The 26,483-nt window shown below is 37.7% G+C and overlaps 2 protein-coding genes across 5 annotated transcripts; one reads left to right on the forward strand and one right to left on the reverse strand.

Moving 5' to 3' along the window:
• The first annotated feature begins 2,970 nt into the window (after positions 1-2,970).
• Positions 2,971-11,011, forward strand: LOC111344003 (methyltransferase-like protein 27). 2 transcript variants are annotated; one of them, XM_088740866.1, is made up of 5 exons: positions 2,971-3,100; positions 5,862-6,042; positions 7,814-7,943; positions 8,283-8,661; positions 9,688-11,011. In XM_088740866.1, exons 3-5 carry the CDS (start codon positions 7,815-7,817, stop codon positions 9,870-9,872), a joined length of 693 nt encoding a protein of 230 aa, XP_088596992.1. In that variant the 5' UTR covers positions 2,971-3,100; positions 5,862-6,042; position 7,814; the 3' UTR covers positions 9,873-11,011. The 2 variants fall into 2 exon arrangements, with proteins under 2 accessions (XP_088596992.1, XP_022806939.2); XM_022951204.2 differs by lacking the exon at positions 5,862-6,042 and having other exon boundaries at positions 2,976-3,100.
• Positions 10,514-25,858, reverse strand: LOC111344004 (methyltransferase-like protein 27). 3 transcript variants are annotated; one of them, XM_022951206.2, is made up of 5 exons: positions 25,762-25,837; positions 22,789-22,911; positions 13,900-14,032; positions 11,836-12,211; positions 10,514-10,692 (listed from the first exon to the last, which is right to left on the reverse strand). In XM_022951206.2, exons 3-5 carry the CDS (start codon positions 14,029-14,031, stop codon positions 10,514-10,516), a joined length of 687 nt encoding a protein of 228 aa, XP_022806941.2. In that variant the 5' UTR covers position 14,032; positions 22,789-22,911; positions 25,762-25,837. The 3 variants fall into 3 exon arrangements, with proteins under 3 accessions (XP_022806941.2, XP_088596990.1, XP_022806940.2); XM_088740864.1 differs by lacking the exon at positions 22,789-22,911 and having other exon boundaries at positions 25,762-25,858; XM_022951205.2 differs by lacking the exon at positions 25,762-25,837 and having other exon boundaries at positions 22,789-22,971.
• Between the last annotated feature and the right edge of the window lie 625 nt (positions 25,859-26,483).

The following is a 26,483-nucleotide window of genomic DNA, read 5'->3' on the forward strand; positions in this document are numbered from 1 at the left end:
TTTAAGTAGTTTCCTTCTAAAGGCTAAACTTAACCAGTTAAGCACGCGGAGAGTGTCTTTTGGAGTTTTCCTTCAAAGAATAATAATTCGAGCCGCACGGTTTTGTAAGTGCTGAAGTTCTTCACAACATCCTTCTGAGATTTCACCCCTGGCCACAGCAGCATAGTCAAATAACTGCTGCACGAGTGAAGTATATACCTTTTTAAAGGCTTCCAGTGTGAGACACGATTGTATACGAGTCAGAAGTCCAAGCCGACTACTCACCTTGCTACCCACATACGACTCGACGTGATCTCTCCAAGAAAGTGATTCGTCCAATACAGCACCCAAATAGTTAAATTTGGCTACCCTTTCTAAGACCTTCCCGTGTAGCTGAATAAAAAAATTAGGCGATTTGGCAAGATTTTGCTGACTTCCAAAGAGCGTTGATTTTGTTTTACTCCGATTTAAGATAAGCTTGTTACTATCCATCTATCGCGCTACTCGATTTCAATCATCATGTACTACCTTATTTATCTCCAAAGTACAAGGACTTGTACAGTATAATACGGTGTCATCTGCATACACACTAATACGACAGTTTTTTAAGCACTGGGGCGGGTCATTTATGTGTAAAACGAAAAGAAGAGGCCCTTTAATTAAGCCCTGCGGAACACTACATTGGATGGCTTGGCTGGAGGACAAGTCCTTTCCAAGTGTTCCCTTTGTGTTCGTGCCGTAAGAGAGTTCCGGAACCAATCCAGGGTACTTCCTCTTACTCCCTAGTGTTCTAGCTTGTAGAGTAAACTTTCATGGTGTACTAAGTCAAAAGCTTTTTCACAGCGCCAGTAGCTATTTGTCTATCCATGTGATCCAAAATATGATCGATGAGATAAACCCCTGCAGTTTTCGTGGAGTGTTTCTTGCGGAAACCTGATTGGTGGATTGACAGTAAATCATGCACAGTTATAAAAGCCGTTAATTGAGCCTTAATAGCACGCTCCATGATCTTTGATATTATGGAAGGACCGAAATCGGCCGATAATTATATATTCTCATCGTTCCCTGCCCTGATTTAAAAGTAGGTGTCACTCTCGCATCTTTCCACTCAGATGGAATCACTCCGATTGAAATGGTAAGGTTAACCAAATACGTGATTGATCTAGCTATAACTGGCGCTGCATCTTTCAGAAGTCTCGCTGTAAGGCCATCAAGCCCCGTTGCTTCAGTCAGCTTGAGTTTAGTCAGTTCTTTTCACACAAAATTAGTTGATACACTGACCTCTGCGATACTAGTTCAGTGGTTCGAATCCCGTACAGGCCTGAAATTTTTTTCAGGTCTGATTTTCACTATTGCTCAAATAGTGCTTTACTGCGAAGGATCGTGCATATATACGTTTCATAACCGCAGTTCATACATATGTTTCATATGTTTGTTGTTGTTTGATTTATTATCTACCGGTTTATGTCGAATTAATTTGATGGCCTGCTCCCAGTTGGCTTGTTAGCTCAATTGGTAGAGCGCTGCACTAGTATCGCAGAGGTCAGTGGTGCGAATCCCGCACAGGCCTGAAATTTTTTTCAGGTCTGATTTTCACTATTGCTCAAATAGTGCTTTACTGCGAAGGATCGTGCACATATACGTTTCATAACCGCAGTTCATACATATGTTTCATATGTTTGTTGTTGACTGGAGAATATGATGCCATGATCTGCTTTAGCACGCTGTGTGCTGCGCATGTCAAGGCAACTGCTCTGATGGAAATGATACGCATGATCAAAATTGGTGCGATTCAAAATGAATTGTTTTCATTTCCTACCAGACACGGCCTCCAGTCAGCAGGCGAGTTGGACATAAGAGCTCTTGATTATAGGGCTGGAAGAAGTAGAAATAATTGGAAATGTGTTTCTCTTTGTATGGCCAAACAAAGCCCAGCAAGCTTAAAATAATTTTCATGAGGAGAACAAAATTATATCTCTTAAATGTAGCCCCTTCCTAAATTTGCTCCTTTTTATTTCATTTCATTTGATTGGAAGTAAACTTCCGTTACTGAGTGACCCAAACAACACTATTCTGTGCTGCAATACAATTCGTTCTATTCCCTACCAACAAGAGATTTGGCATGATTCAGTGTCACCCAAAATTGTGTGTATACATTGAATTCATATATTGAAATATATTCATTTTGTATTATAGGTGGTCTTGTAAGCTTCAACATTCGTTTGGGTGAGCTTGAACGGTATCAGCCAATGATTGAACAGTTAGAGAAAGAGGGAAAGTGGCTTAACGCTGCCAAGAAAACGATTCCCCAATACCAGAGAGATGACATGCCTAAAATCTCTTTATCTTGTCTACAAAATCCTGAAGCACTGATGAGACAACTGACTAGATAATCAAAGAGACGAACTCGACAACATTTGATAGCGATATTATCATTTTTTAATGTGAACCAAGAGATTTTAGTGAGTAAATTTTTAGAGATGGATTTCGGGATAAAAATAAGCGATAAAAAAGCACGACGTTTCGAACTCTCCGAGGTCATTTTCAAGAAAGTAAAAATTTCTAAATTAGCATAAAAATTTAGAAAAAGTTGAAATAGGTCGAATTGAATCGCACTGTTTGTTTAGTGTTGATTTGAGTTCTCTAATAAAAAACATTTCAAAAATAAGACAGTAAAATTTGTTCCAAGAGATTGTAAACTTAATAACCCCTTGTGTCCGCCTTGTCAGACTTAGCGGCTGGATTGAACTGAAATGTAACTCCGATGTAACGATCAGGGAAACAGTTTTGATCGATTGTTCTCCAAACCTGGCTGGATCAAAATTAAAAAACTCCTTCAAAATATTTTCAGAGTTCGTCTTGGTGGACCTAATACTGGTTAGAGGGATTCGAACGTTTTTCAAGACCCCAGGTTCTCATAGAAATTTTGAATAAAACAATATGAATTAAAAGAAACTTGGGAATACTTTTACCTCGTCGCTATCGCGTGATGGCAAATGAGGGACGCATCCAACCCCTCGCTACCCCACACGGGGTAAAACTGTCTCGTGACTCCTTGATTCGTACTCGATATAGGTAGCGTCGAGGCGAGAGAAAGAAAAGAAGAGAAAAGAAGCGTTTGGTGAGTATTTCATTGTAGTGAGAGGAATGAAAAGATCAAATATTATGTGTATTCGTAGATTAAAATATGCGTCTTCAATTAAATGAGATTTTTGGCCCAATACTGAACGACTGAACGGTCTGTGGCACGTTCACATCTTCGTCAAGGGCGACATCAACGGATCGATCTTTGTCACCGTTCGATCAACGACGAATTTTATTGCCAAATCTGTCTTTAAAGATTGTGAAAAAATATGTTATCCTTGTGGACGTCCTTGGGATATGAAAACTAAGGATTTCTCATTGACATTGTTCTTTCAGTGATCTTTGAGTTGATACTTATGACTATATTATGCAACGAAGCATATCTTCTCTTTCCAACTTTAATACTTGAACAGAAGGAGTTCGCAGGGCACACAAACATAGTTTGCAACGTTGGAGACTCCAATATTAACATGAGTAAGGGAAGCTTTAGCGGACCGTTGCGTTGTTTAGGCGCCGATGTTGCAGTCGTTTGACTAATATTTATGAGTGTATGATTAGCATAATTTCCACCATGTTTTGCGTCACACTCGTCATGTCACGCAGAGGAATAATCAAAGGCTCTGTGAGTCAACTCGTGAATTTGATAAGCCAATGTAATTTATGTGGTCAATAGAAATGGGTGTTTGATTTCCATACTAGGGTATGAATCGTTAGACTGGTAAATGAGCATTATGAGGAATGATGTCAAACTAAATTAGGCCTCATAGACAGAAAATATGGCCAGATTAGGATTTAGTGCAAGACAATCACTGTTCTAGATTTTACTGTAAAGGTTTGTGGAAGAAAGTTTAAAAGGGCGCTGTTTTGTTTATCATAAAACTATTGTTCCAATATTGAGCTCAGTATTTACTTGCGATGCAAGCATGTCTCGCACTTCTGAGATAATTATTAGCACGAGGATGAAAACAAGTACAAGAATGTTCGCACCACTCTAAAGTTTATGTTTTTGGAATTCTTATTGTAAGTCAGTGGATACTCAAAACAAGGATTTTTTCCTTATTTTGAGAGTCAATTCCTTGAAATGTAAGGATTAAGATTTCTGCTTTTAAGAATTTTATACTCTCCAATGAAAGTTCCTCAGTTTAAGAATACCACCATTAAAAATAAGATTTACATTCCTTGTTTTAAGAATTATGACTTTGAATTCTCATTTTAAAGGTATTTCCACTACTGAATAAATGTCTCAAATCCTTGCTTTTAGCAAGTATTCATTCTGTGTAGAGAGGTTCGTCTTCCAACTAGATTTATGATAAATGCTTGCCAAAATTTCAGAAATATCTGTGGAATTGTGCTTGTCAAACTCCCAAGGAAATATAACTATAAATATAATTTGAAAAACTTTTGTACATTAATTTTTCTTTCAACACACTCAATATCTGAAACAAGACCACAGTTTTGAGTATTCCTAGTTTACCCTAAATATAAAACATTAGGAATACCCTTGTTGCATGTAATTCACAAAAATTTTTAATTTCAAATGACAATCAAAGTGGTTGTCAAAATAAATCATAAATTTATAACTTCTAAAAGAATTAGCATGGAATGTAAACTGCTACCATTTGTAATTTTTACTTACAATCATGTGATTATCATACGAAAAATTACTGAACCAGAGTAAAGAATATCAAACTAAATATAAACCACTAGTTGACAGAATTATAGTCATACACCAGCTAGGATATTCATCCTTGTAAAGGGATTGTTGTTGTCACTGTCAACTTATTATTGTTTTAATCGTCAATATGATTCAAAAGAAAAGTTGCTGATCAATTTCTCGAAGAACATGTCCTAGGTGTAAAGCCTCTACGACGAACGTTTAGGTACAGACAAATCTGTAACAAGATTTTTGACAAAGAGAAAGAGTAATCTTCAGTATGATTCAAAGGAAAGGGTACTATACCTATTCATTGATGAATTTGTGTTTGTCAGGAAGCTGCTATATATTGTTTATTTTCATATTGGTAAATCTGCATGAAGATTTTTATTGAATAGTTAAAATTTCAGCATATTAAGTTAACATGTAGCTGTGCCATTTCTTGAAGAATTGGTGTTAGGTATAAAGCCATGTCACTTTGCTGTACATTTGATCTACATGAAATGAAGTGAGGTGTAACTTAAGTCTTGCTTCAAAATAAAACTTGCTGCTGTGCAGGTATCTTAAGTTCAAAATAACGTAAAACATTTTAAAGAAAGCACAATTTGGTTTTATTATGTAAGATTAGAAGTTGTTGTTGAGTTTATAGTATGGCCTGGCTAACCTGTGTTATATGCACAAAATGTTGATAGAAAAAACCACTTCCTGGAGTTAAGATCCTTGTCTCAAAGACATATGGCTGATGTATTATTTAACAATCTTTGAGGAGTAAGTGCTCTCTTTTGAGATCTTTACTTACTCATTTTGAAAAAAATAGGTCTTACTATGAGAAACTTCAGTCACCTTAAAGTAAGGACTCTGCTATCAGTTTTAGGCAGTATTTGTCACTCACTGTCAGTGCATATTCCTTGTTATGAGAACTGATAATTACACTCATTTTGAGTGATATCAATCCCAATCTTTAGAACTTCCTGTTCCTCACTGCAGGACGCATTTTTAAGAAAAAAATCCTTAATTCAAGGTAACTGGAAACATACAAACTTAACAGTGCACTAATAACATACGCATACGCAGTGCGAGGTACACCATTGAAGAAACAGCATATCGATTGATTGAACTTATGCTTGAGTTTTTTTCAATGCAGTTCCCACTTGTGAACCACTTTCCAACGTCGATACAGCTCCAGGAATACCAAACAAGCCTCAAACAAGTTACTTTACGAGCAGTTGGCCGTGAGCGATTCTTCAATATCGGACTGTCGGCGAGCAGCGACTCGAGTCGTTTGAGCCCGCGGTTGAAATTACCAAAAGATCAGCGTTTTAAATGTAAAATTTATAATTAGATAAAGTTTCACAAGTATTTTTTCAAGGAGCTTCGCTGGCCTTACGGTAAAAAGCAGGCGGTAGATGACGATCTCAGGGTAGCGACGTAGGTGGTTCAACTTCGCCGTCATCGATTAAATTTTGCGTTTTACTTAACTTCCTTTCTTTATTTTCTTTGTTTCTTTTTCGGACACAATAATCATTTTCCTGGATGTATACATTTAGAAATAGAAGTATTGACGCCATAAATGAAATATACGCTGCAATAGATAAAAGTGTATTCGGAGATTGAGCAAACTTTAATTAATTCACAAATGAAAAACATACGTTTTTACTCTTTCAAGATTATCATTGGCTTCTTTTTCACCCCAACACTATTCTTAGCAACAAAGGTCGCTATTACGTTTGTGTATTACTCGCCAAAAACTATCAAATGCTTTCAAAAGCCTAAAATAGAAAAAAGTTTACAGGAATCGACCAATCGAGCGTGCGAGCGCCAGTCATCGCATCATACCTACAACTCGCTCTTGCGCATGCGCACAATTCAAGAGTTAAAAACTAGAACCGAAACTATAAATGCCGCAATAAATGATAATGTAAACTTTCAACCGTAAAATTTTCTAGAAAAATCTGCTCCAGAAACACTTTGCAGTGGCCAAATCAGATTTTCAACTCAGTTGATACTTTAAAAACAACTATTCACTGAAGTGGATGTGGCAAGTGAAGAATATTTGCGAAGCTGTAATGCAGCGGGATGAATTAGCACAGAAAGCTGGTTTTAATTCATTCATCAATTACAATATTTTTGGGCACAAATCTTGCGTGCGTTTCTCGGAGGTGAATAGCATATGATATTTGGTGTTTGATTTGCTAATCAGGGCGCGCCTTTAGCGTTATCTAGTGTTTTATAGTAGATCAAATTATCTTGTTATACCAACCCTCCGACGTAGCCCCCAGTCTCTATAAACCAAGGGGGTAATTAACTGAATAGCAAGGGATATTCGGGGTTGGACTAGCCGATAAGAACGCGCCATCAACTATACTCAAGTAGTATCTATTGAACCGAATTATCTTGTTATCCCTCCAACGCATCACCACAGTTTCTGCAGAACCTTATCCCCTACTTCCAGCAGGCCCCAGTAATGTAGACAGCGAGGATTTCGTTGACTCCCACCGAGCAGTTGCTGAAAACCGTTTTCAACCATTTTGTCAGCTTGAAATATTTCGATGAAGGAGGTCGACTATCGCTTAATAGAGAGTATAGACTATGTACTTCTCACTATAATCTGGGTGATGTGGCTGTAATCCACTCCATACGAAGTCCAAAGCCAGTTTGGTCAGTATTAAGAGCCGCACCCTGGAAGATTGCTTTATTTAGTGATATGTCAAGGTGTATTCCAAGATACAGGGATTCTTATCAACCTTCAACTACCCCCACCCTTCTCGTACCAGCTTTTTGTCAGATTTCAGGGGCAATCAAGCATTAAAGAACGCAACATGATGTGCCCTTTCTAGGGTTACAAAACTTATGCTTCGATCACCAGTGGTTTACAATCTAGTGGGTCACTTACAAGTAGGAGGGTGTATGAAACTATTAAACAATCATTTAACCTACTGATCTAATAAATTAATGAGTGAATGAACAAACGAATGAACGAGTGAACGAGCGGAAGAATAAATGCTTGAACGAATGAATTAAAGTGTTCATTGATCATGTAAAACACGCTGGTTAATGTTATGTTTTATTTTTATATACCTTTTTTTTAAATTGTAGAATGGCTGCAAGGTCCTACGAAGCAGGTTTTAAAAGGTGTTACGGGGATCGACTAGCCAATCTTTCTCATGAAACGACAGAGAACGAAATTCAACAAATTTATGATAACTGGGCGGAGGAATACGAAAAGGTAGCACATCTCCTCTACCAGCATATGTATCAGTTCAAATATAATTAAATGTTTTTACATCGCAGGCTCCCTTTTCGTGCGATGACAGCGCTCATTCATAAAATCAATTCTATATTTAAGTTAATAGAAAATTGAGAAAAGAGGTAGAGGACACTGTATTAGCAGGCCAGCGGTGTATTAAAGAGGAAGCTTTTGTGATCCAAGACTCTTGGTACCTTCCTCTCCGTGAGTTTGCTCCAGTTATTTTCCCTCTACGTTCCAACACGAGAGAAGACTTTAACTTTATTTGGCTACCATGTTAACATAAAGCTGAGTGGTGTGTTGAAATTTCACTTTCAGGACGTTGTTATTGCGGCACGTGCAACTTACTACAAGCCAATGGCTGAGGGTTTGGATGAAGCCATTCGGCGATTTCTAGCTGGAAAAGGAAAAGATGAAGTAAAAATTATAGACGTGGCAGCGGGTACAGGACTGATTGGGGTCGAGCTCAATAAACTCGGTTACACCAATCTATGTGCTCTGGATATTTCACAGGAAATGTTAGATATAGCAAGGACAAAACATGTCTACACAAAATTTATATGTTCCCCTTTGAATGACAGGCCAAATCCAAAAATTGCATCAGGAGAATTCGATGCCTTGATTTGTGGGGGCTCAATGCTCGTCGGACACATCGATCCATCAGCGTTGATAGAGATGGTCAGGATGATAAAAGTCGGTAAGCTTACTTCCGCATTTGCCAAATAGTTATTACAAGGCCCTGTTTTTCTTTTCTGAAGAATAAACAAACAAACAGAGGAAGATAAACCAATAATTATGACAAATTAAAATGTTATCTCTCAGGTACTACGCGTGCTATATTAAAAATATATTGGTCAATTTCACGGGCCGTATTTTACTGTACGGCCTGTTAAATTCAAAAGTTTATTTGAAATGAAATCTCCGTCCTTACTCTATTTGAAGCTAGAAATATAATGAAGATCTTGCTAACCTGGTTTTTTTTTCTTTTTTTCGGTCCTTGCTGTAAGACACAGAATCTCGTGTTCTCTGCCGTTTTATAGGCCATAAATCCGAGGGGATCAAACTTGGTCCGTAACCTACGTAATATAATTGCGATGTAATTACATAATATAACTACATAATATAATTGCGATTCAAAATTGAGTTGGTTGTTTGGTGCGTCTAGCACTAGAACTCAAATTATGAGTAATTTCCGACAAATTATGGCTAAACAGTGTTCGTGATTTAACCATAGATGTTGGCCTCGGTTTTAAATTTGTTTCTCTAAATCTGAATTAAAACAGTTTGTGTCTACGATGCATATGGCATGTTTGCATCTTACATTGATCGGGATGTATGTGTGGGAGGTGCACCGCAGGAGCAAACAACATATAGCAAAGCAAAAAAACCCACAACAAAAACAGGCTTAGTGCCCAGTTTGTTTCGTTTGTTTTCCTACCTGTTCTCCCTCACTGATTACTTTTCCAGTAAAAGGTCTAAATTAACTCTTTACACATTAGCATCAGTATGCATATTCTCCATGCGTTTCTCTATAGATTTCCTTCCACACTCAGGGAGAATTTCTCTGGCGTCTCGAGTTTGCGATCATCTCCTTTATTCTCATGTCGTTATTGTGTGATTCAGGGATGATATTGTTGGAAGAAATTAGATGCTTATTAGTCTTGGAGGTTTAAGGGCTAATAGCTATTGAATTTTAGATTTTTAATGTTTTGCTCATTTTTAGGTGGTCTTGTGTGTTTCAACATCCGAGATGGCCAACTGGAGGACTATCAAGGGAAGATATCGGAATTGGAGTCAATGGGATTGTGGAAATTTATCTCTAAAAGATCATTGCCGTTTTTTGAAACCGATGACATGCCTAAAGAAACTTTCCTGTTTATATATCAAGCCTTGTATTCAGTGAGATGATTCTGCAAACGGAAAGCGCAATGTACAAAATGATACCAGGGCGGAGGGCGGAGAGAGGTTAATGATACCGTTGTGGCTATGATTGGGACAAAGATGTCCTTACCGTGCTTTTTTTAATTGAGGACTGCCTGTTTGTAACCGATGATTTTAAACGTACCAGAAAGAAAGCCGACTTTGAACACCTGGGTATAGAATGCATTTGAACCTGTATTAAGCGATCTCACATAGGAAGAGGCGGGGTGACTTCCTAGCACAGGTTGACCACTTTTAAAGCCCTGTGGGGCCCCGGGTGAAGGAGCCCCAATGTTCGGCTACCATGGGCGAGGCAATACCTCTGTACTTAAGCTCCCTTTTCGTGCGACGTGCATGCGGTCGCCCAATCAATCATAATTTTTTTTTGTTCCAACTAGATTTTGAAAAATCTTGATCAAAATATTTTCTTTTATCGTTACATGGGACTCAACTCATTTCGGCCTTGCACCCTATCTCATCAAAATACAAAAATAACACGTTTCTAGTAATGTATTTAGGTATTTTTTATTGTACTTTTTTTTGCCTAGTATGGTACGGTGCATATAATGATATAATGATATTGTAATCAAATCTTGTTTAATTCGTTCATCATCTAGTTATTGGTCTTACTAATGCTTCAGGATTTTGTAGACAAAAAAGGACGAGGTTTTAGGCATGTCATCTTTCTGGAAATGGGGAATCGTTTCCTTGGCAACGTTAACCCACTTTCCTTCTTTCTCTAACTCTTCCATCATTGGCTGATACCGTTCAAGCTCACCAAATCGAATGTTGAAGCTTAGAAGACCATCTGTGATAAAAATCGATAAACATTTGAATTAATACATAGAAATAGGAACGGGAATAATTTGAGGTGTTATACTGAATCTTGCCAAAAACGACGCCTACGAGCACTGACCCCTGCATCCCTCAAGTAACTTTCATATCACTTATTTAGTACCATCTACCAGGTAATTGGGCGAAATAACAAACGAATGCAAATAACAAGCAGGTAGAGAAAAAAAATTCTAGAATTGACCTAATAGGGTTCTACTAGCTTTTGCGTGATGTAAATTAGCCTTCAGCATGAATCTTTTCATATTTCTTTACTAAAAGCGTCTCTTGTTAAATGATTGCTTCACTTTTATGATGCATTCATCCTTGAATGGCCACACGGTTGAGTTACGGGTCTTCCTACTCGATGGTTTACCCCTGCAGTTTAGCCTCTTGATGGTAGGGAATAGAACGAATTATATTGTGGAACAGAATAGTATTGGTTGGGTTACTCAGCAACGAAGGTTTGGTTTCAACCAGGCGGAAATGGGACCACATTTGAACTAAATCAAATTTGGGGTGGAAAACGTGTTTTTGTCGAGCGAGCGCTCAATATTTCCTTGTGTATTATTTAACCACCAACTTTGTTTTTTTTTGTGCAGAGAAGGCTGAAAAGAGTAGCTAATTAACAAATGGTAAACACCACAGCGTACACTATTGAGTTATGGATGCAAGCGGGAGGTTGCTTAGCACGAAAGAAGCGTAAGAGTCGTTCGAGGCGATAGCCGAGAGCGACTCTAGCTTCTTGAGTGCTTAGCAAACCTCCCACGTGCATCCATAACTCAATAGTGTACGCTGTGGTGTTTACCATTTGTTTTATAACATAACATTGATACATTGTAGCTAAAGAGTTCCCTTTTATTTAACAAATTTTACGCGACCAGAAAAAACAAGCGCGCGCGGAAAAATAGTCTTTGCATTTGCTCACGTCAGCAGCGTGCACCCATGGGCAAATGGGAGACGCTAAATTGACCAATCAGAGCGCGCGCTTTACTTTGGTTATGTTATAATGTGTAATTTCATCTACTTCTTCCGGCCTGATGATCAGGAGCTCCTAAAACCTACTACTAACTAAATGCCACGGTTGATGGGAAATGAAAAAATCAATTCTGAATCTCACCAATCTTGATCATGCGAACCATTTCCACCAGAGCAGTTGGTTTGACATGGGCAGCAGCCAGCGTGCCAATGCAGATCATGGCGTCGTACTCTCCAGTGTTAACTTCAGAATTCTGATCAGAGTTAAGAGGGGCGCAGATGAACTTTTGGTAAACGTTTTTCTTCCTTGCTTCATTCAACATTTCAGGCGAAATGTCCAGAGCACACAGGTGAGTGTAGCCAAGTTTGTGAAGCTCAGCTCCACACAAACCAGTGCCAGCTCCGCAATCAATAATTTTGACCTCATCCTTCGGTTTGTCCAAGTATTGTTTGATGGCAGCGTCCAAGCATTCAGCTTGTGGTCGATGACAGACTAAGAGTGCTTTTACCACAACGTCCTGAAAGATGTTTTGACAAACATTGCAAACCAAACTCAAATTAATGTCAGACAGAAGTGTTCCTTGCTAGATTTCGCAATCAAAAGTTATATTATCATCATGATCTAAAATATCTCATTGAACATTGTTGTCACAGCTATTACTTTCACTTCCTTTTCTTGCCATTCATCAGCCAAAGTAAGTTTTTGCTACATAAATCATGGAAACTGTGGTCGATTTCTCAATTGCTTACATGTTCGTTATGACCAGTTCCTTCCCCAGCTTTGACTACTTCACTACTTGAGCAAACAAAGTAATTTATTTTTTTAATGTACTCCATTCAATAAAATTAAGTTCCATTAAGCCCCCACTTTCAAAACGAGGTCGAGCGCCAAGCTTTCTTGTGAAAAAGAGTTTTATTTTTATGAAAACTAACTCCTCTCCATAACAAACACTTCCCACTTACCCATATTTTGACAAGGAGACTTAAGACTTCAGAGCCGAAAAATGGCCGATGGAAAAGGATCCAGTTCGCTTGAAATAAAGGATGGTGACAGAGAAATCGAGAGAAAAATTTACGCGAAAAACTGAATGGTGCCGTTCCCAAAACCCAGAGGCCAATTTTCAAGACGACTCTTCAAAAGACTCTATTAACTGCTTGTAATTGAGAAAAAAAATTAAAAAAACAAACAAACCGACAAAATTAATAATTTTAATCAGAGTCGTGTGTTAAAAAAAATCATCATTTGACTCGCAATTTCTTAAGCCGTTTGTTTATTTCAATGACGGTAAGCAATATATGAGAATGCAATAAATAAATATTTAAACAATGTGCAGAAAATTAATAACTAACTTAACAGTTTAATTAATGAATGATTAAATAGATAATTAAATAAAGGAATAATTTGACAGATAGAATGAGAGATTGATGTTACTTTTAGTACATATCTATTAAAAACACACAAAGCATATAATTATGTAAACAAAATGCCTGCAAAAATGCAGGGTAATAGAAAAGCAAAATAAGGGATAATTAATGAATAACAAGAATATGCAATCAAAAAATGTAAATAAATAATGGTAATTAAACTGGGTTGAGCACAATTTTGACTAAAATCATGTGCATAATTTGAGAATGGAATGCGCAATAAGAACTGATAAGTTTGATTTCACACCAAACTTACTTGGCACGAAGTTCAATTATCACTTTATTCCATCCATTTTGAAATTACAAATGCTAACACCTAAATACAGGATTTTATCTACATTAGAAAAATATATATCTCAGTGATTCAGTACTTATTGGTCGGTAAAAAAGGGGGGGGGGGACCGAAAGAAGGAAAAGAAAAAAGAATTACAACAAAAATTGCACAACTCGGCACACAATCGTTTCTCTGTCTTTTACTATCTTGCGATTTGATTGGTTTATTTGAACAGGCCTAGGCCTGACTGATCGTTTATTTTAATTGTTGCACTCTCATAGACCGGTAAGAGATGTATTTTAGAAATAAAATTATGCGATTTGTGAATAAAATGCACTGCTGAGAGCTAATAAGATTGCAAGGATCACCACTGTTTTCAAAATGGATGTAATAAATAGATAAGTAAAGTAACAAATAGTTTGTCAGACCAGATGCATAACTAGATGTATAATTGAGTAAGTAAATGGATTGATGCAGATCAATATAGATACTGAATTTTCAACCCACCTCATCATACTTATTCGCCCAATCGTTGTACACATCCCTGATTTGATCCTCTGTTGTTGTGGCCGGTGACAGGTCAGCAAATCGAGTTCCAAAGTACTTTCTGTAACCACTCACATGTGTATGTGTAGCCATTCTGAAAAAAAAGTTCAATTAAGGCTTAACACAACATATCATCAATAATTCTCCGCACTGTCTGCCATATAATTCTTAAGATGTTATTTCCGAAATTTAATGTTGGATCATCTACTAATCTCTCGTCACTTATCTGCTAGACCCTGCTAGATTTTGTACCGATATTGTAGAGAAAATCTCTATCTTTTTCACTAATGAGGGGTCAAGTGTTTACTGCTATCAAGAAAATACGAATAACCAAACCAAGCTTTCCCACATTACCTAGATGATTATCAATGGTCTAGTAGCGTTAGAAGTATTTTCAATGTAACAAAAAAATACATTAACGGTGTCACATGGGCGTGAATAACATTAAGTGCAGAGTAACGAGAGAGAACTGAAGTCTTTGTTCCACTCCACGAACTTCAGAAAACCTAATCTACCAGTGAGTTTTGACTATGCTATGACCCGCAAGAGGCTTGAAACTAAACCCTTAAACTGACTTCGCTTTGAAATGTTTCACACGCGACAGTTGTCTCTTTTATAACCTCAGTGTCCGTTGGATGTTAAGTATTCTTTCCCAAGTGTAAAATGAGGTAAATTTCTAAATAATTAGGTGTTGCGTCTCCTAAGGGTATTACAAGTTTTAATATGGAGGCTAGTGAATGAGTTGCCAATATTCGGATCCTTGTGTTTACACAAAGATTTCTGGCGTCGCCAGCGGGCAAAACAAGAGAGAAGAGGGTGTTTCGACGTCGACGAAAAAAACTATTTTGGAGAGAAATCATCGCTTTTTCGACGCCTTCTTAGTGGGGCAACAGACTATAGGTTTATCATCGGGTTTCTCCACAAATGTAGGTCACGTGCAATGGGGAATACCGCAGACACTCAATAATTAAGGCGCAACCTTTCCTGCACGATTTCGAAAATGGCGGATATGTCGAATTTGTGTCATCTTTCTGCGCTCAAACATACAGACCCACACACCGTTCGCGGTAGACCCTCTCTAAAAGATGGCGTGTGTAATGAGCGTATATTCCGAACCGATCGTTCCGTGAACTCAAAATAGCAAAAGAATCAAATGATTTAACGAAGGTCTCTCTGGAATCAAACCAGAAATCGAATGAGTCATCAGTGAACAGAAAATGTGGACAGAGACAGGAGAACATTTGCTGATAAATACAAGGTGCCTCGTGATCAAACTCTGGGAAACGACAACAAAGATGCCATGTTGGACTTTCATCAGTGAGGATAAACGTAATTGTTATATTTATGTTCCTCTATCGTGATTATTAAGCTTACATAATTTTGTTATGCTTTTGCTCAAACAGACTATATTATCTGTTGTTATTTTTCTGTTCGTTCCATTAGTTATGTCGCTTTTGTGCAAATAGTAAACTCGCGTATTTGTTATGCAGGAATGTTTGTTTGGTACCAAACAACGCGGTGTCAAATGAATGTGAATAATGTATAATTTGGACAAAGTAGCGCCATGTATACAACAAAAGTGTGACGAATCAGCGTTGTGTGCACAACAAAATGATGTTGCAAAAGAAATAAAGTATGCAAAATAATTCAGATCTCATCATGCGGTGTTTGTTAATCGTTGTGATATTAACAGTGTGATTCAATAATTGTGGAATATCAGTACAGTATGTCTACAGAAAGGGCTTTTGAATCACTCTTGTCACAAAATTGCTCTTCATTTATTCTGACAATAGAATGTAAATGGTCTCAGTATCTATTATACTGATAATGGAGGTTATGAGATATTTGATTCTCATGCAAGAGACGAATATGGTAGAAGCCATCCCTCAGGTACATGTGCACTTTTAGAAGTACCATCTGTTCAGGGCTTAGTACAGTATTTCCAGACTATACACTCCCTCAGTGACAATTATGAACTCAGAGGAGAGCATCTAAGTACATATGAAATAACTGCAATGAACAGTTTGAGAGAAGAACACAACTGCTCTTGAAAACAATGCTCTGCTGTAGGGCTTTATGCAATGTGTTACTAACTATTGTAGTTATTAGAATTCCAGAACCCTATGTTGCATAGCTGACCGAGGAAATAAATTGTATCGTAACATGGGTATCAACAGGCATCTACTAAGGGAAGATTTATGCACGTGTCTTAATATTTGTGGAGTTGAGATATCAGTCCAAATTAAAGGTCAAAGCTATGGGATGTTGTCCAGTGGTTTAAACTATAAAAAAAAAGTTGGAAAACGTAATTTTCAACAACTACAATGGAAATACAGGGTTTTTATAGTGGCTTGCAAGTTACTGTTATGTATTACTTGTATTTTTCAACAAACAGTCAGAGCAAAGTACATGTTCTCCTTATTGACCTATGAAGATACTTGTGAACTTGCAATACAACAAATGAAAATAAGTGGTAAACCATCATTAGAACAAGCTATTTCTAACATTAATATTGTCACAAAGAAACTTAAAGCAGGTATTGTTTGCTATGAAATACAATTTTTGTCTTGCTCATCTAACATGGACCTTCATCAAATCAGACACATGCAAAAGCACAGACGAATATAAGATAATTTGGAACCCACTCAAAAAATAAAAAGACTGCTACAGACAAATTTTAGAAACAAAAGCAAATCCAAAGTTAGACAACAGCACAAGAGTGAGACAATCCCAACTATTGATATCTGGAGAATTCAAGGAGAAAATCAGGAAAGGTCCTTATTAGGTGTATAATTAGTTACATATTAGGTATGTAATTGTACAATCAATTGAGTATAAATAATGATTATTGCTTAATGTATTACTTTTTTATTGCTCAATGTATTACTTTTTATATTCCTTTCTCCCTCTTTTGTAAATCTTAAATATAGTATACTAGCTTTTAATAAATATTTTCCTCGTGAAATCATGTGGTAGTGACCATCTCAAAAGCAATTGCTTCTATCATGGTCACTACACACTTCTTCCTTTCCTACAATATGTAAAACTCTGTTCTCTCTATTTTCTCCTTTTATTTTATCTCATTTGTAGTTAATGATATAAATAGTGCAAAATAAAGATGATGATGATGATGGTGATGATGAGGTATGCTATGCATACAATGTTTTCACGATGAAATTACCTCCTTGCATTCAGACCGTTATGATTACATTTTCATAATATATCTTTTTAACACGTGCATCAATTGGCATGTACTTATCACCCTTGGGAAGGGGGGACCCTTAAATAAAAGGGACTGGGGTGCTCATTGTACCTTTGAGGGCAACCTCGTTCCCAGGGCCTTTTCCCTTAGCTGGCCCCCAGCTAAGGGAAAAGGTCATGGGAACGAGGTTGCTTTTAAGGGCTAAAAAAGGTGGGTTTTGTACCTCTTAGGCTGTTCAGCCTCAAATGGTCCACAGTAGCAGCTTCTGTGATACCTTTTAGGGCATTGCCCCAAAAATTTGTGAGAGTGCGTAGTAGAATTGGTGTCTCTCAGGGGTGAAAAAAAATTTTTATGCCACGCCCACAAACCAGGACCTTAGTATCTCCTTAGTATTTCTTTTAAAACCACTTCGCACCACGATTGGTCAACACTCATAACAGAAAGTCTCCCTGTAGCCCGACTTACGATCTTGGATCGTCTTGTTTCAGAAATAGATTTAGACAATGCTGATACGAAGAAAGAGTAATTTTTTGTGTGACTTACTATGAAATATGTAATAGAGACTACCGATAACCCTCTCTCCTTGCGTAAGGTTTCATGGCGAAACTGAAATCGCGTGTAAATCGCCTCAAAATAAGAGGGTTGCATGACATTTCATAGCTGCAAAGGACAAGAGTTGTCCTAAAGGAAGAAACTGCACGCGACTGATTAATTTTCCTTTCCTTTTGTAGGCTTCTGCGAGTGTTGTTTGCCTGCGGTCTAATTTTAAGACTTAGCACATGCCAGAACGAAAATGTGTCATGTATGCTATCATCGCCCCAACATCTTCGTTTCTTACCTATACTGAATTCTGTCGAGATTTTCGCTTATTAAGACAAAACACCACTTTCGACCTGAACATATCAACATATCAAGCTTTCGACCTCAACATATCAACATATTAAGCGTACCTAATTTCGTTATTATAAACTCTTTGATCTACCTACGTACGGGTTTTATGTTTTATCAGCGCACTAGTTTTCGAAACGAAAAGAAATGAAAATCTGTAACTTGCGAGATGAAATCTGTCATTGATTTGCGAAGAAAAAAAATCTTTAAACTTGCGAAATAGAAATCTGTAAATTTGAGAGATAGAAATCTATTAACGAGTTGTGAAATGAATAGAAATCTGTACTTTGCGAAACGAGAATCTGCGAGGAAAACTTCACACGCAGACCAGAATGAAACTGTCAGTTCACTACAAGTGTGGGTTGCGTACGCAGCCTACAAAATCATAACAACAACAACTAGTGGAAGTGAGAATTGAAAAATTTGCGTGCGTGGTGTTCTATGTGAAATCTCCACTACGTTCGTGACTAATTCAATGTAAAGGAAGAGTTATGCATTAAAGAGAAAATGTAATTTGAAATATTAGCTGGCGCTGTAGCTGCACAGTATATTAGGTGTTGAATTCTCGACATGACACTTCCGAAATTACACTGGAAATGTCGCAGCATATTTCTAGATAAAATATCTCGTTTGCTTGGGAATGATGATGAAACTGACCCAAACTATTTGATTTTCTTGAATTTCAGGACTGTTTACGATATTTTGCAGATTTCAAATTGCAAATTACAGTTTCATTTTGTTTCGTTTCGCAAATCACAGTTAGTCTTTAGACGTCACCCGTGAATTTTCTCTTCCATTCGGTAAAGATCCCAAAATTTCACTGACCGAAACCTCTTACGCAAATACGTGAATTGTTGTAAAGTTTCGTGCATGAAACTGGATCAGGACCCCTCTTTGTTCCCCTCTTAATTAATAAAATTCTCTGGTTGGTGGTTCGTTTCGACCTTTATAACTTATGTTACACAAGAAAGGATTAAAACGACTTCTCTTTCGTTATGGCAGATAATTCAGAGCAAGGGCCAAAATTATTATGGGACAGGCGAATTTTTCAGAAATTTACGAAACAGCATGAGGCGTGCTCCGCCTCCTGAAATAGGTGTCTCGTGGTTTTATCTCTTTCGTTTCGTGAAAACCTTGAGGTTTCCCAAAATATTTGTACACAAGAAGAGAAATTTGAAGTTTTTCTAATGATAAACGTTATGCGTAAATTTCCAGTCTAAAAATCAGTGCGTGAAACAAAAAAACGGTCTTCGGCGGACGTTACTGAAATCTAACCACTTAGGCTTAAAATGCTACTGAGACGAAAAATTGATGTTCTTCAAAACAAATTTTTTATGCCGACAATTTAAGTTTAGATCCTAAACAAAAAGAAAAAATATAATATCAGACCTATCGCGGCAAGAAAAGTCCGAAAAAATTTAGATTAAAACTCACTAAATTTCGTCCGCTCAAACTACAACTGCTGAGCCAACGATAATTTTCAGCGTCATTCCCCATTGTGACATCATAGTATTCCTTTTTCAGTCGATGTTCTCTATTTTAAACGACAGTAATGGTTCTGTTTCTTCAGATGAGGGGTCTATGAATGATTTTTGTAGTGTCGAGGAGAAATTTGAGAAAAACATTTAAACATGGCTAGTGAAGAAATGAGGGAGCTAGAGCTTCAAAAGCGCCTTACTGGTGACGCAGAAGTTCATAATAGAAATTTTAGCACATATGTTCTTAGTTAAGGTTTTGTAGCAGGATAAAATATCTTCTTGAAAGGCTATATATATTGTTATAAGGTGTCTTCGAGCAGTACTCTTCCAGCCAGTTTACCCTTGTTCTTATTTTGCTGGAAGTTCAAATCTTTTCTCCTTGTCATGTAATGTCTTAAGGCCGTTATGCAACGCTTTTCCTAGCGAAACTGTGGTATACCATGGTTTCGAAGAAAATCAATAGCCTTTTTATTTCTATGAATTGGGTTTTACTACACATTATTATGGACTCGTGTTTGTGCAGCTTTTCATCTTCGGAAAAAAATCAGAATGCTAATAAACTTTTACAAAGGACCGTGACTTTTTGTGATTCTCAGGGAACATAAGTATTTTGTCCACACTGTTACTGTAACACCCAGAAACTCAACTCCAGAAATACATGTACTTATGTAATTTCCTTGCAATTCAAGACAACTAAACAGTAGCAGTAGGGAGTTTGCACACTCCTGAAGTTATTTTGTGTTGAACTATACACAACTGTCCTGTGAGCATCAAATCAAAGTGTTTGTAGCTTTCTTAGTTTAGCAATAATAAGAAATTAAGCAGTGTGGTCCTGTAGTTTACATCGTTGCATGGCTTGCTGCAAATCTGTAGTTCACCACCTTCTCGAACCTTAGATTTGCCAGGTGGTCTGCCTTCTACAAATTAATTGTATTTGAATGTGCTCCCTAAAATTTAGATCAGAGGAAGTAAATCTTAACAAAGGTTAAATTGATTTTACTATAAGGTAATCATGTTTCTAAACATTTGGTGAAGCAGGACAATCCTAATTTTACTATTGAGTGATTCTTTTGTTTATTTATTCAATTGAACACATGTTTATCCACTGCATTGTGGGGTTACCAGTAATGGATGGATGTAGTGAGAAAAATTTCAGAAGGAATACTGTCAAGGTCACCATTATGAACAAATCACAGTCTTTTCCTTCTTGTTTCCCAATGGAGTCCTTCGAATCCATGATGACAAGCACAAACATAACTGTTCATTCAGTCAGTACAAGTACCCCTGTTTACACAGGGATTATTGGAGCACTCATTGATATCATTAAAGCTTTTGTATGGCTTGCTCTTCTGACCCCTTGTCAAGCATTAGGTGTAAAGCACCTGGTGTACTATTTTTTAAGCTCATTGGCCCCTTTTTTAAATATCTTCTGTTGATATGGTTATCAATTACAGAATGTATCAAAATGATGAATTGAGAAAACAAAAAAGGAGTCTGATCACTTATGTTGCACATTTGTTTTTACAGGGAAACATTTGTGTAAGTTGGTATGCATCTGCTTGATCTATGCACTATGTAAAACTTCATTATAATTTAATGCTACCCTGGCCTGTCATGACATTTCTTTTACATCCTTGTACTTTGGGTAGCTGGCTACCCAAAGATGTGGCTGGCCCTGGTTTTCCACCTTTGTTTCCCTTCAAGCTGCCAGTGGTAGGATTGATAGCCCATATTTAGCACAACAGTTGAGAATAAGTAATTTACTACCAAATTGTTTCTAGAACCAAGAATTAGAAAACAGAATAAGTAAATAAATTTACATGTTCTAACTTTTCCTTTTTGAAATTATTAGTGTGGCTATGCAATGCATATCATGGAGGAACAAATTTGAATTGCCCCTAAAAATATAATTACTCCTGATAATCTTTTAGTTAATTAAAGTATTGTGCTTTTTAAGAAAATAGTACCTGGTGCTTTGCTGTTCATATACAGTGAAATTAACTACCTGTTCTTTGCCTTATATGAAATTTTATAAACATGCAGAGTATAGGTATGAGCTGGTCTACATCTTCGGGGAAAATTGATTATCCACAGAATGGTAGCCCGCCAGAAAGCCTGTCTTCTCAGCTGCAGAGGCCTTTTCCATGGCTTTTGTCAGGCCAGATCAAGTTGGGAAGGTAGGCAATTTTTCATACTCCTACAGCAATATAGAGCCATTGATATTCATGGATTGAAAGCAATTTTTACGGTAAAAGGAAAGGTAAGACTTTATTCCAACAGAAAAAATTTTTTTTGTGTACAAATCTTACAAGGAGGATTACGAGTCAGAGAATAACTAAATAGATAACAAAGAAAATCAAAACAAATGTAACTCAAGGAAAGTTCAGTCGTTGCATGTTCTAGAGGTCTAGAAACCGTGAGGTGAGAACGAACGGAACGATCACGATCCAACAACACTCGCCTTTTGGCGACTTCTTGGAGACATAGCCAGCTGAAAAGTGTTTTCCATATTCTAGGAATGGCACCCAGGGCAATCCTTTTTCATGCATAATCCACGTCGATACTCCCAATTCGGCTGGAGGTTTGAGCTATGTAGGCGTACGAATGCCATCCATTAGCTTTCGTAACTATTTCGTTTGGCCTGTGTAGCGGTATTTCAGCACTCATATTAAAGAATAACTGCTCAATCCTACATAACACAACCCTAGGGTGCCATTTCCCGCCTCGAAACGACGATTAGTCTCCTAGAACTATTCAAGTACAACAATCTCCGTCCATTTCTTAGTTAAGAGCCTGCGCAAAAGTTGAAGGGATAAGATGACGTCACGGACTAACGTGCGGTCATTTTGCAGTTCGAGTAATGGCGGACGTTGAATCGAGGAAAACAAGTCTAAAAAAAACAGACTTCCACTTCGAATTTTCATTCCAAATTTCGAGAAAGTGGTAAGTAGCCGATAAGGATTCTAAAAAGCGAAAAATCTGGCAAGCGCTAAATTTGATCTCAGTCGCACTTTAAACAAAAATTTCCGTGCCGCAAATGTCAAACTTCCGGAAATGAAAAAGGTTTCATGTTACTCGCTGTGTTATAATCTTGCAATACTCTGTGCGGTTAACCATGTGGTTTTTCGGCAAGTTTCACAATTTTCGGACTAATCTACTCGATCCCTGAGTTCAGTCTTATTCCAGTCATCTTTTTGGAAGACGAGGTCATTAGAGCATGAAAATTGAGCACAGTTTCAGGCAATTTTTTCCGTAAGTAAGTAAAAAAACTGCGAAACATACCTGTAGTGATACGCAGAGTTTTCTAAACCTTTGCTTTCCTCAGTGTGCGCTTGCTCCTCTCGTCACAGTTCCTTAACTGAGTTTACAATGTCCAAATGTCTCTAAAGGTCTTCTGTTAAAAGCCTGAGAGTAAGAAGGCGTGCTGTTATTTTACGGAGATGTGTCAACACTTTGCCAAATATCGAACATTGACGAGATGACTGCATGATGTAATTTCACGGAGATGCGGAATCAGGTTATGATAAGGGGCCGACCATTTAACTTTTGAGGGAGCTGGGCTTGGGTGATTTCTGGTCATCAAGAAATTTTTTTCTAGCAATCTGTTGGGCAGGATATTTTTTTCCGTTCTAAATGCTCTTTTATTTTCTGTTACATTTGGGCTGCATGCAATTTTTTTCTTCCAACAAGTGCTTCCAGGAAATTTTTTTTCAAAATCACCCACCCCCCTCCTCAAGAGTTAAATGGTCGGCCCCTAATAAATCGATGAGTAAATGCAAGTTAGACTTTGGCTCTCCGACTAATTTGTGTTGAAGTTCGGGGTACGGGGGTTCCTGCTTACGCTAAGAGTCAATGCTTCGTTTGCGTCAGGCACTACTGTAGACAATAAACGTTAGACGGAACAACGAAATAATGGAATGGTGGAAAAATCACCCAAATCCTTTAGGACGGAATGGTGGAAAATCACCCCGAATCCTAATTAAAGAGAATTGTGAAAAAGGCCGAAGTCGCACTAGAGCTTTTCTGTCAACAATCTGTCAACAAGTAGCATATAATAAATTCGACACCTAATGAATGAATTGAAGTTCATATATTTTGAACTGCGGTATTAGATACGTATGATGCACGATCCTCGCAGTAGAGAGCGCTATTTATGCAATAGCGGAAATCAGACCTGAAAAAAATCAGGCCTGTACGGGATTCGAACCACTGACCTCTGTGATACTAGCGCAGCGCTCTACCAATTGAGCTAATAAGCCAACTGGGAGCAGGCCGTTAAGTTGATTCGTAATAAACCCGTGATAATAAATCAGATACAATGTATATATGAAGTTCATATATTTTGAACTGCGGTATTAGATACGTATGATGCACGATCCTCGCAGTAGAGAGCGCTATTTATGTAATAGCGAAAATCATTATCACGGCTTTATTACGAATCAACTTAACGGCCTGCTCCCAGTTGGCTTGTTAGCTCAATTGGTAGAGGGCTGCACTAGTATCGCAGAGGTCAGTGGTTCGAATCTCGTACAGGCCTGATTTTTTTCAGGTCTGATTTACGCTATTGCATAAATAGCGCTATCTACTGCGAAGGATCGTGCATCATATGTAAAGTTATCTTTGTTAATCGGCCATTTTAAGAAACGCGCGTGGACTCACTGAAACTCTCTTCTTGCATCGTTCGTATCAACAATATCCGTCCATTATTGTTACATTTTAAAGTGATTTAACACCTACACTGCTTATTTGTTATGATCTATGAGAACGAACTGGCTTAAAACTGCACCTTTTCTTCTGCGATGATGAGTAGGTACGAATGGGTCCCTTAAAGAGCGATGCTCAACTGAATATATGTCACCAGTTTGTGCAGGAGTTCCCGTGCTCTTGCCGTTCCCGACAGACCTCCAAGAAGCTCGAGGAGAAAAGTGGCAGTTCAAAAACATTCGGATTTTGCTTAAAACAAAGTATCACTTGACTCAGGGGTTTCCTCGTGTTTTTCATCGCTTATTCCATCGTTTCAAAGAGCAAGAACTCGGTTAAAAAAACAGATTCTCAAGCGTCGCAAGTTGTTTATGTAATATGTCAACAAGTATGAAGACAGGCTCTACATAAATAAATACAACTGATAACACTTATTTAAGAGTTATTTCCAAGCGATTTATGGCTAGTTTTGTAATACGTCGAGACCATTACGCGACGACGATTTCACAATAGACGTTATGCAACGAGAGAAGTTTATCGGTATATTTTATAAAAATCTTTAAAAAATCGCCCAATCAAGTTTCACGAAAATAGTATAGCGGTCCTTCTTGAAACTAATTGGAAATACTTTGAACTGCGGGGGTGATGTTCGGTAAATAGTCAGATTAACATTTTAACATTTTGGCTATCGGTCAGTACAAAATGCAGACTGCAGACTGTAAAGCGGGTGCAAAATGCAGGATAGGTACAAAATTCCGACTGCAGACAAAGAACAAAATCCAGACTGAGAATTTAAACTGTCTTTACGTCTGATACGTGATAACATGCCATCTTACCGTACGACCTACCGGGTGTCACGCAATTGCTTCAGTTTAGTTTCCACTACTGTCTGTCGTGGGATGAGATCTCCACTAAAACGAGACAAAGTGGCCTGAAATCGCTCTCAGATAACGAAAATAACACGAATAACACTATCTGAAGGTTAGACTTAATTTACTTGATTATTAACGGAGTTACAGAGCGGAGTGTAAATTCTCATAAAATGCTTCATAGTATTTTTAGGAAGTTACTTAGTTATTTAATAATCAGTTGGTCAGTTTCTTATTACGATTTTAGTTACTGTATGAGTTTGAATTCCGAAGTTATTTAGGTTTAAACTGTAGCGATAAGTTTTTGAACTGTGACATTATTGCCTAAGCTCCTTAAGTGGACGTGCCAAGTTTATCTTCTGACCTTGGATTTGGACTGTTACAAAAAGTTCCCGTTTGGCCGGCTAACGCAATCAGAGGTTGATTCAGTTGATCGGAGGTTATATAAAGCACTTTGTTGTTCATTTCGAAAGTCTCGCAAAATTGTTCTAACAAATGTTTAATGTCCTAAGGTCAGCCAGCTGTCATCCCTCCGTACGTGTACGTATCAAAATTGAATAATATAAGCATGTTCGTTAGAGCTTACTTACAAAGAATGAAGTAATCTTGAATGTAAGTAGAATTGTGTACTGAAGAACCGAGTAATTAAGGAAAGAAGGAAAAGAGAGCTCGAGAGTCTTAGTACCTTTTGCCAAGCGTGGTGCGCTCGACAGTCAGTTTCCCCCGACAAGTGAGGCCCAACATATTTTGTGGAGGATTTAGTCGTAACAACATTATCCTCTCATGGAGAGCTTGTAATATAATCCTCCCGAAGAGAGCCTGGGCCCCATGTGGACGAAATGGCGGAGAATCACCCAAAATCCAAAAAGACAGAATGGCGGAAAATCACCCTAAATCCTGAAAGAGGGAGTAGTACACATATCACGCTCAATACAGTGGAACCTTGATTTAACGGACCTCTATATGACGAATTCGAAGTCCTCTGTATAATGAACTATACTTTTCAGCCTGGCTGAAGTTACGGTAAATGTATGCCACAGTACCTCGATATAACGAACCTCGATATAACGAAATCCTCGTTATAACGAACACAATCCAAAAGACCAAACGTTTACAGATACCCCAGGCTACCACGATATAATATGGCGTACGATCCTCGCCAAAATTAATTGTTTGAATTTTAAATTCATCATTTAAATTTCTACTTGAACTTTATAGCCGAATATAAAATTTTACCGTCCTCCTTTAGATTTCGCATCATTGGAAAACGTTTTTACACTCGTCTTTTATTTTTCAAACTCAACCTTTTTAGTTGACCTTACTCGTGTGGCGTACGATCCCCGCCAAACTTCATTCTCTGAATTTTAAATTCATCATTTAAATTTCTGCTTGAATTTTATAGCCGAA

Source organism: Stylophora pistillata, chromosome 12 (assembly GCF_964205215.1).
Source record: "Stylophora pistillata chromosome 12, jaStyPist1.2, whole genome shotgun sequence".
Classification (NCBI taxonomy): Eukaryota; Metazoa; Cnidaria; class Anthozoa; order Scleractinia; family Pocilloporidae; genus Stylophora; species Stylophora pistillata.

Excerpts from the sequence above, each read along its gene's own strand:
- LOC111344004 (XM_088740864.1), bottom strand. The coding sequence starts at position 25,850 with ATGTTGTTACGACTAAATCCTCCACAAAATATGTTGGGCCTCACTTGT. Across the intron at positions 12,212-13,899 it reads GGGCGAATAAGTATGATGAG|GACGTTGTGGTAAAAGCACT; the intron begins GTGGGTTGAAAA and ends AACATCTTTCAG. Across the intron at positions 10,693-11,835 it reads GGTTCGCATGATCAAGATTG|ATGGTCTTCTAAGCTTCAAC; the intron begins GTGAGATTCAGA and ends TTTTTATCACAG.
- LOC111344003 (XM_088740866.1), top strand. The coding sequence starts at position 7,815 with ATGGCTGCAAGGTCCTACGAAGCAGGTTTTAAAAGGTGTTACGGGGAT. Across the intron at positions 7,944-8,282 it reads GGGCGGAGGAATACGAAAAG|GACGTTGTTATTGCGGCACG; the intron begins GTAGCACATCTC and ends TTTCACTTTCAG. Across the intron at positions 8,662-9,687 it reads GGTCAGGATGATAAAAGTCG|GTGGTCTTGTGTGTTTCAAC; the intron begins GTAAGCTTACTT and ends GCTCATTTTTAG.